Genomic DNA, 10071 nt, shown 5'->3' with positions numbered 1-10071 from the left:
CTGTAATGCTGGTTCTAATCCCAATCCTAACTGTAATACTGGTTCTAATCCCAATCCTAAATGTAATGCTGGTTCTAATCCCAATCCTAAATGTAATGCTGGTTCTAATCCCAATCCTAACTGTAATACTGGTTCTAATCCCAATTCTAACTCTAATACTGGTTCTAATCCCAATTCTAACTCTAATACTGGTTCTAATCCCAATCCTAACTGTAATGCTGGTTCTAATCCCAATCCTAACTGTAATACTGGTTCTAATCCCAATCCTAAATGTAATGCTGGTTCTAATCCCAATCCTAACTGTAATACTGTTTCTAATCCCAATCCTAAATGTAATGCTGGTTCTAATCCCAATCCTAACTCTAATACTGGATTAGAACTATAATACTGGTTCTAATCCCAATCCAAACTTTATTTTTGGTTTTAATCCTAATCCAAACTCTAATGCTGGGTCTAAACTAGAGAGACTAAACTGTGCCCATTGATCATTTGAACACGTGCGAATGACGGATCTGATCAACAATCAGTATGCGGAGCATGACTCGTGCTCATCTGTCTCCTGAAGCAAGTGATGAATGAATGTGTGTGCATGTGTGTGCGTGTGCATGTGTGTGTGTGTGCATGTGTGTGTGTGTGCATGTGTGTGTGCGTGTAAACTCGGTTAACCCCCTCCCCTTGTAGGAGCATTCTCAGGCTCAGCGCGCTCTTGCTCTCTCACGCAACCTGGCCAATGTTTAACCCGCGCGCTACAGGTGCACGCACGCGAGCGGCGAAGAAAAAGAAAGAAAGAAACAGGTGAGAAGTTTCACACGAACATCAGCCCTGCCTGCCTGACACCCCCTACTGCTACAGTCTCCACAGGATGTAGACCCTGCAGCTCCTGAGCAGAGGGCCCTAGACTGCTAGGGATTCTGGCCCCCATGAGTAGATATGACACTGGGCCCCACGACTCTCACCATTCTGGCGAAAAACTCAACTAATACCATTTTAGGGGCCCTTAAAATCGCCTTAACCCCCTTAAACGGCGCCCCTGGCCCCACCACCCCACCACCCCACTGCCCTTAGAGCTGTCCTAACCCACCCCAACGTGAACGCGTGCGAATGATGGAGCTGATCAACTTGTATGAGGAGCATGGCTCGTGCTCACCTGTCACCAGCAGTAAGTGATGAATGAATGAGTGAGAGTGTGTGTGTGTGTGTGTGTTTGCGTGGGTGTGTGTGTGTGTGTAAACTCGGTTAACCCCCTCCCCCCGTAGAAGCGTCCTCGCGCGCGCAGGCTCAGGGCGCTCTAGCTCTGTCACGCAACCTGGCCAATGTTTAACCCGCGCGCTGCAGATGCACGCACGCGAGCGGCGAAGAAAAAGAAAGACAGAAAGAAACAGGTAAGAAGTTTCGCACGAACATCAGCCCTGCCTGCCTGACACCCCCCTACTGCTGCTGCACAGACAGCACAGGCCCTCCAGCTCCTGCCCGTAAACAGGGCCCCTGGATTAGAGGCCGCGTGAAGTTTTGGGGGCTTTCAGAGAAATCTTTGTTTAAATAAACGAGCAGCTCAGAGCCTGGACCTGCTGACGTCACTGAGTCATTATAATAATTATATCAACAGCGAGGGGCATCTCTCAGAATAGAGTGGGCATGTGCTTACATCTCACACTGCACCATATGAGCCTGTTCAGAAGATTCAGGGCTTTATTTTTTATTTAGGTATTTACGTGCTGACCTACTTACTGTTGTCTGTTTATTTATTTACTTAATCTGTGTATGATGTAATTTAATTAATAATAATAATTAATGAAATTAATGGATGCATGTTTAACCTATCTGCATGCTAATTTACATAATCCTTCATTTTATTATTTTTTTATTTATCCAGTGATCCACACTGTTGGTTTATTGATGTATGTATATGTTTATTTAATGTTTAAGTTTACTATGTAGTTTAATCAGTTCGTTAATTATTCAGCCATGTTTAACTCACTTACATGCTAATTAACCCACTCCTCTTTATTCATTCATCCTTTTATTTATTAGTCCATTCACGCTTGTTCTGTATTTAATTATTTATTTATCTATGTATGTGTTTATTATTATATATTTTTTGCATTTGTGTTTATTTATCTATCTATGTATTTATGTATGTGTTTATTTATTTATTTATTTTGCAACTTAAAAAATAAAAGTATTCAGACAATCGCTCTGGGTATTTGCTTTTTTCTCTGTTTATTTATTAATTAATTTTTTTAATTATTTATTTAATGTGTTTAGTATGTATTTTAATAAATTCGTCAATGTATTTAGTCATGTTATACTTATTAACATGATAATTGTTAATATTAAAAAATGAACAATAGATAAATAAATATCTAAGGAAATATCTCAAATTAAGGATACCTAATCCTTAATTCTATTCATTCATTTTTTTATTTATTAATCGATCCACATTGGCTATTTATATATATATATATATACATATATATATATATATATATATATATATATATATATATATATATATATATATTGAAGTGATTAAATTACTTCAGTTTACATCACTTCATCATTTTCTTCGGTCATGTTTAATTTACTTACATGCTAAATTACCCACTCCTTAATTTCCTTAATTCATCTTGTTATTTACCCATCGATCCACACTGGTTATTTATTTATTTACTTAAAGTGTGTGTTTTTTTTATTTATATTATTATTTGTGTATTTGTGTATTATTATTTGTGTATTATTTGTATTATTGTATTTATTTATTTAATATTTAATTTAATCATCAAAGTATTCAGGCTCTGCTTATTTGCATTTATTCCTTTAATTAATTCATTTATTTATTTACTTCATTATTTATTCAGTTATAATCAGCTCTGATTCGTCAGTGAACTATTGTATCCATCCACTCAGCGTGCTCGTTTATTTACTTCCTCGCCTCCTTATTTCATATTATTTTATATATTATTTTATATATTATTTTATATATTATTTCTTTATTTTTCCAGTCAGTTTTTATTTAACGCTCTCTTGTGTGTAAATCTGCGGTCATTTCATTGGGTTCTGAGCGCTTTATTGGAGGAGAGGTCGCTCCTTACTGCTCCTTACAGAAACGCACGCACGCACGCGCGCGCACGCACGCACACGCGCGCACCCGGAGCCTGCGCGTTTCTACTCCGCTGGCCCTTCTCACGCGATTCTGTTCCCTGTGTGTGGTGGATGGAGCAGGTGAGCGCAGCGTTCTATTACCCTCTCACCTCAAAAGATCCGCTGCGGTGACGTCACCGAGACGCAGCCAATAGCGCGAGGAGCGGCTCTATAAAAGAGTAATGCCTTCCACTTGCATTGCAACACTTCACCCAAACCCAACAAACTGACCCAACACCACCTCCAGCCATCAGAGAGTGGGCAGTCTGCACTTTGCTACTGAAGGTAAGCTTCTCACTGATCCTTATTATTGCGTTGTGTGTTGTTATAGGTTAGGAGCCATGCATTTGGTGGTGCTGAGTGGTGGTGCTCACACTCCCTGCTTTTTTATTGCCAAAGTTGGTTGTAAAGTCTAGCTCGCACTGATTGGCCCCTCTGGGTAGTTGTACTACAGGGATCAGATCCAAGCCATTGAATGAGCTTTTGATGAGCCCGTCAGCGTGCACTGCTCAGTGACTGAGGGCTCATTACCCATTACTCTCCTCATGCAGAGTGCAACAGATCAGAGTGTGGGGTTTTGTTCTGGTGAAATATGGCGATGCAGTGAAGATGTTCATGCAACAAAGTAGATCTTCATTCAGGACTGTACACTGTTGAAAGTATAAGTTCCTTGAGGAATCTTTAGGGGTTCTTCAATTAGAAGCTGTGGAGGAACCTTCAAGGAACCTTTTTTCCACAGGTTCCTCCACAGTTTTAAATTGAAGAATCTCCAAAGGTTCCTCAAGAACCTCCTATTTTTATCAGCGGTCTTTATCCCTCAGTAATGGGACACTGTGGATGTTAATTTTATGGCACTGTCGGTCTTCATTCTGCAGTAATGTAATGCTGTACACTGATCAGCCATAAAATTAGCACCTCTGACAGGTGAAGTAAAAAACATTGATTATCTTCGTCTAGAGTGCCTGATCTGCCAAGGGGTGGGACCTAAATATTAGGCAGCAAGTGAACCGTCAGCTCTTAAAAGTGATGTGTTGTTAAAAACATGGAAAAAGGGGTAAGCAGAAGAATCTGAGCAGTGTTGTCAGATCTCCAAAACGTCAGGCAGCTCTTGTGGGTTTTTTCTGGTAAGCAGTGGTCAGTACCTACCAAAAGTGGTCCAAGAAAGAATAACTGGTGAACTCGCGACATGGTCATTGATGTGATCCATGGTGGTCCCACCTCAAGGATCTGCTGCTAACGTCTTGGTGCCAGATACCACAGGACACCTTTAGAGGTCTTGTGCAGTCCATGCCTCGAATGGTCAGATCTTTGTTGGATCAGGTGTGTCACCACACCTGCAGATCCAAACCCGAAGAACCCTTCTGTAGATGTTCTGTAGAACTTTTAATGGAAAGTCATTCAGAGGTGTTTTCTCTCGTCCCTCACAGTTTCTCACTAAGGACCCAGTGGACAGCAGAAAACATGCCATTGGCAGTCCTCCCCTTCTTCGGCCCCATCTCCATCTCGGAGAGTCTGGTGGCCATGGTGACGATTTGTACGGTCTATCTCCTCCTCCAATTGTCACGAGCGAGGATCCCTGAGGGTCTTAAGCCACTTCCAGGTCCGCAGTCCCTCCCCATCATCGGGAATGTGATGGAACTTGGGTGGAACCCCCACCTCAGCCTGAGCGCCATGAGCAAGCGATTTGGCAACGTCTTTAAGATCCACATTGGGACGCGGCCTGTGGTGGTGCTGAGTGGCAGCGAGACTGTGCGACAAGCACTCATCAAGCAGGGAGAGGACTTCGCTGGACGGCCAGATCTATACAGGTGAACACAAATGGGCAGCCATCAGTTATTACACCGAAAACAGTGATGCGTTTGATTTTAGTCTCAAATGTGCTCAATATTTCTACATTAATAAAATGACATTTTTTGGAAGTTTTCATTCCTCTAGATCATCAGCTTATGACGTTGTATGCATTATTGTGTCAGTGCTTGGACCCCTAACTTTGCTATTTGTTGTTTTTATTATTATTATTGCAGTTTCCAGTTCATTAATGACGGTAAAAGCCTGGCCTTCAGCACAGATCAGGTTGGGGTGTGGCACACTCGCCGCAAGCTGGCCCTAAATGCCCTGCGCTCTTTTGCTACACTGGAAGGCGAAAGCCCTGAGTATGCCAGTTCCCTGGAGGAGCACATCTGCAAAGAGGGGCTGTACCTGGTGGAAAGACTGAGCAAAGTGACGAAGGCCGATGGCTGCTTCGACCCCTTCCGCCACATTGTGGTGTCTGTGGCCAACGTCATCTGTGGCATGTGCTTCGGCCGGCGCTATGGCCACGACCACGAGGAGCTGTTGAGGCTGGTGAACATGAGTGACGAGTTCAACCAGGTGGCGGGTAGCGGCAACCCTGCTGATTTCATCCCCTTCCTCCGATTCCTGCCAAGCAAGACCATGGAGAAATTTGTGGACATCAATAGACGCTTCAACACGTTTGTGCAGAGGATTGTGAGAGAGCATTACGACGCCTATGATAAGGTCAGTGCATCTGTACAAACCCAGTGTAACACACCTGATCCAGGGGCATCTCAAAATTAGAGTTAGATTTGTTGAAACTAGACCCTCCAAGACTGTTGTAAGGATGCATTTGCAGGCCCACCTTCATTTTAGCCTTCTCATATCTACGTAGATGACTTGTCTGTAGAACAGCTCTTGTCTATGCCATGGAATCAGCCAGGAAGCTCATGCTGTCTGTGTCTTGAACTACGTTTTCAGAACAACATTCGTGATATCACAGACTCCCTCATTGATCACTGCGAAGACAGGAAGCTGGACGAGAACTCCAACGTCCAGGTGTCTGACGAGAAGATAGTGGGGATAGTGAATGACCTCTTTGGGGCCGGTGAGTAAGGAAGCAGCTGTGCTCAGCTGTGATCAATAATTCATTTTGGCTGATCTTGCCTGTATTTGTATTGTAGACCATTTCTATTGGTTTATTCCTCTAAATAAGCTCCTGTCATTTTGGCCCATTTCCTTTGGTTAATTTGACAACGTTAGATTTTTGGACCATTTCTATTGGCCCTTTCCTCAGACCCTATTGTAATTTTTGACATTTTTATTGGTCTATTTGATAAAGTGTGATTTTTATTATCATTTTGACCCATTTCCATTGGTTCATTCCTCTGAATAAAATCCTGTAATTTTAGTCCATTTCTATTGGGCCATTCCTCATAATGAGATACTATTGTACTTTTGGACATTTTATTGGCCTTTTTATTTCTCTTAATAAGATATTATTACAATTTTGGACCATTTCTATTAAAAGAACATTTAGGGTATTATAAAATGGTGTTAAAAATTGCAAGTAAAGTTACTTAAAGTTACAAGCCTGTACAAGTGTGTGTATATGTATATGTGCATTTGTGTATACAGCTGTTCCTTGTTATAATCTCTCATTGGCATGCCTTTCCTCCTATCTTTGCAGGTTTTGACACCGTTAGCACTGCTTTGTCATGGTCTGTTATGTATCTGGTGGCTCACCCTGAGACTCAGGAGAGACTTCACCAGGAGCTGAGTAAGCACACTTTAATATTTGCCTCTGACTGACAGAACAGACAAGGTTTAGCTCAGTGTGTTCTTCACATAGCCTCCAGTTCTGCATGTGAACGGATGTGAGAATGAACGAATCAAATAATGATTTAAAATAATTTACGATTCTGTGGATTTAATTTCAATGTATTTGTGTTCATTTATTCTAAAGCAACATACTCAAACTAACATTACACCAAATACCAAAATAGTAACTAATCTGGTTATCATCATTAAAAGTCAACAAATGTCTGATTGAAGATGAAGCTTAAGACAGTGCTGCTCTTCTCTCTACAGTGGACAAGGTGGGAATGGATCGTACACCTCGCCTGTCGGACAAAACCAGCATGCCGCACTTCGAGTCTTTCATTACGGAGATGTTCCGCCATTCCACCTTCGTCCCTTTCACCATCCCTCACTGGTGAGTCGAATGAGTCTATGAAGACTTGACGTTTACATTGTTGTCTGCAGTGTAGAATTAGTTATTAAGCAGTGCTTTCTTTTACAGCACCACGAAAGACACATCGCTCAATGGATACTTCATTCCCAAAGACACGTGTGTGTTCATCAACCAGTGGCAAATCAACCACGACCCGTAAGTTGCTCATTGCTTCATCAGTTCTTCATGGAAGATGGGTCAGGGTACACTCAAACAATTCCACATTGCACATCAAGTCAATATCCAATACATGTAACACACTATTTGATTGCTCTCTGCAGAGAACAGTGGAAGGAGCCCTCCTTGTTCAATGCAGACCGATTCTTGAGTGCCGATGGCCAGGAGTTCAACAAGGCTGAAGCTGAGAAGGTCATGATGTTCGGCCTGGGTAAGCGGCGCTGCATCGGCGAATATATCGGCCGCGCAGAAGTCTTCCTCTTCCTTGCCATCCTCATCCAGAGGCTGAAGTTCAGCAGCCTGCCAGGCGAGATGCTCAACATGACCCCCAACTACGGCCTCACCATGAAGCACAATCGCTGCATGTTGTTCACCGCTCCGCGGCCAGGCTTCGAAGAACTCTGCTCAGAGAGTCTGCTTTGAGCTAGAGGCTGCTGGGTTCAGGGACAGTAATGAGAGCTGCTTCTGTAACGGTGACACTGTGGACAGTATAGACAGTGTGTAGAGTGAGAAGATCATTGAAACCTCTCTAGAGGACAGTGACGGTCATCACGCGTTACTGTCTGTCATAACTGACAGCATGCTGATGGACTTCGATGCCTTAAAACAGACTGAGATACAGAATGTAGTCGCGAAGCTGCTATAAGAGCAGGGCTGTACTATACTAATTGTGGAATTCTGGCCAATTTCTTAGAGTAAGATGAACAGAGTTTGGTGTGAAATGGTGCGTTTTAGAGAAACATGGCCATGATTTTCTAAAATGACCCAATATTTTGAAGAATGGTCCTGATCGGGGCCAGGGGGCAAGATGTCTACAATTCAGGATCATTGAACCATTGAACCTTTATGATGATGGTATAATTGTGGTAAATCTGTGAAAATAACACCCTTCATTTTGGGACTATTTTGCCTTACAGCGCCCTGGACATACCTCTCGACCCTGAAATGACTAAAACTTCCACAAAATTGACTCTATGTTTCTGCTTTATTTTCGAGATGTTCCTAAAATGCAGTTGTGGCTCACCTCAGATCTTGCTAAAGTAGCTATAACATGTATAGAAAGCTATCTTTAGGTAGCGTATTGTATCATATACATGGATACACATACCAATCCACATATGTAGTTGTGTAGTGACGGTGAGGCCATGCTGCATGTTAAAATGCTCTGCTTAGTGCCTTATATTCATAGTATTTTTATACCTTAATTGTTTTCATGCTACTACAAAATATATTGCTATGACCGAAACTTCCTTGTGTTGTGCACATAATCTTTTCTATAAATAACACTGAAGTAATTTTTGTAATATTTAAGCTTTATCCCAAAATGTGATCCATGTGCTGATGTTACTGACAAGCTGACTTCCTTGTGTGCCTCAGAACATTCTCCTAGATACATCTCTAGATAAACCGTAGAACTGCTACCCCCTTTTCAGTATAATTGTTCCTTGGTGTTGCATATCTGTTTATTAGGTATAATGAAGGAAGTCAGTCTGAACTTTAGGTGTCACTTTTGACACCAAGCTGTTATTAAATTAATATTACAATGATGTAATATGTGCTCTATAAGCTGTTGCAATGTTTGATACATCTGTACATGATGGAAAATAAAACTGAAAGAACATAATAGTGGGTATACACAGCCTGGCTGCATCGTGTTTTGTGCAAAAAGACATTTATATAAGGATATGTGTAAAAAATGTACAACTATAAACTCAACACTGCAATTAGACTTACACCCCAGAGAATTGAGACTCAACTTAGACTCACACCCCACAGACTTGAGGCTCACACCCCAGAAACTCAGACTCCAGAGACTCAATACCGCACTTAGACTTATACCCCAGAGAATTGAGACTCAACTTAGACTCACACCCCCACAGACTTGAGGCTCACACCCCAGAAACTCAGACTCCAGAGACTCAATACCGCACTTAGACTTATACCCCAGAGAATTAAGACTCAACTTAGACTCACACCCCACAGACTTGAGGCTTACACCCCAGAAACTCAGACTCCAGAGACACAATACCGCACTTAGACTTACACCCCAGAGAATTGAGACTCAACTTAGACTCACACCCCACAGACTTGAGGCTCACACCCCAGAAACTCAGACTCCAGAGACTCAATACCGCACTTAGACTTATACCCCAGAGAATTGAGACTCAACTTAGACTCACACCCCCACAGACTTGAGGCTCACACCCCAGAAACTCAGACTCCAGAGACTCAATACCGCACTTAGACTTATACCCCAGAGAATTAAGACTCAACTTAGACTCACACCCCACAGACTTGAGGCTTACACCCCAGAAACTCAGACTCCAGAGACACAATACCGCACTTAGACTTATACCCCAGAGAATTGAGACTCAACTTAGACTCACACCCCACAGACTTGAGGCTCACACCCCAGAAACTCAGACTCCAGAGACTCAATACCGCACTTAGACTTATACCCCAGAGAACTGAGACTCAACTTAGACTCACACTCCACAGATTTGAGACTCTACTCAGACTCACTCCCTAGAAACTCAGACTCCAGAGATTAAATATTGCACTTAGACTTACACACAAAGAACTGAGACTTAACTTAGACTCACACTCCACAGATTTGAGACTCTACTCAGACTCACTCCCCAGAAACTCAGACTTCAGAGACTAAATACTGCACTTGGACTTACACCCAAAGAACTGAGACTCTACTCAGACTCACACCCATAAAAAGTTCCCATTTTCCTGACAGC

General features: G+C 42.2%; 1 protein-coding gene across 1 annotated transcript; it reads left to right on the top strand.

Moving 5' to 3' along the window:
• Window positions 1-3334: 3334 nt before the first annotated feature.
• Window positions 3335-8963, top strand: cyp1a (cytochrome P450, family 1, subfamily A). The gene is made up of 8 exons (XM_072695904.1): window positions 3335-3426; window positions 4569-4949; window positions 5166-5658; window positions 5896-6022; window positions 6605-6694; window positions 7006-7129; window positions 7217-7303; window positions 7429-8963. Exons 2-8 carry the CDS (start codon window positions 4603-4605, stop codon window positions 7745-7747), a joined length of 1587 nt encoding a protein of 528 aa, XP_072552005.1. The 5' UTR covers window positions 3335-3426; window positions 4569-4602; the 3' UTR covers window positions 7748-8963.
• Window positions 8964-10071: the final 1108 nt, after the last annotated feature.

The sequence above is a fragment of the Salminus brasiliensis genome, chromosome 13 (assembly GCF_030463535.1).
Source record: "Salminus brasiliensis chromosome 13, fSalBra1.hap2, whole genome shotgun sequence".
NCBI lineage: Eukaryota > Metazoa > Chordata > Actinopteri > Characiformes > Bryconidae > Salminus > Salminus brasiliensis.
The sequence above is the reverse complement of the archived record's forward strand: the minus strand, read 5'-3'. Positions and strand labels throughout refer to the sequence as shown.

Excerpts from the sequence above, each read along its gene's own strand:
- cyp1a (XM_072695904.1), top strand. The coding sequence starts at position 4,603 with ATGCCATTGGCAGTCCTCCCCTTCTTCGGCCCCATCTCCATCTCGGAG. Across the intron at positions 5,659-5,895 it reads ATTACGACGCCTATGATAAG|AACAACATTCGTGATATCAC; the intron begins GTCAGTGCATCT and ends CTACGTTTTCAG. Across the intron at positions 7,130-7,216 it reads CCTTTCACCATCCCTCACTG|CACCACGAAAGACACATCGC; the intron begins GTGAGTCGAATG and ends TTTCTTTTACAG.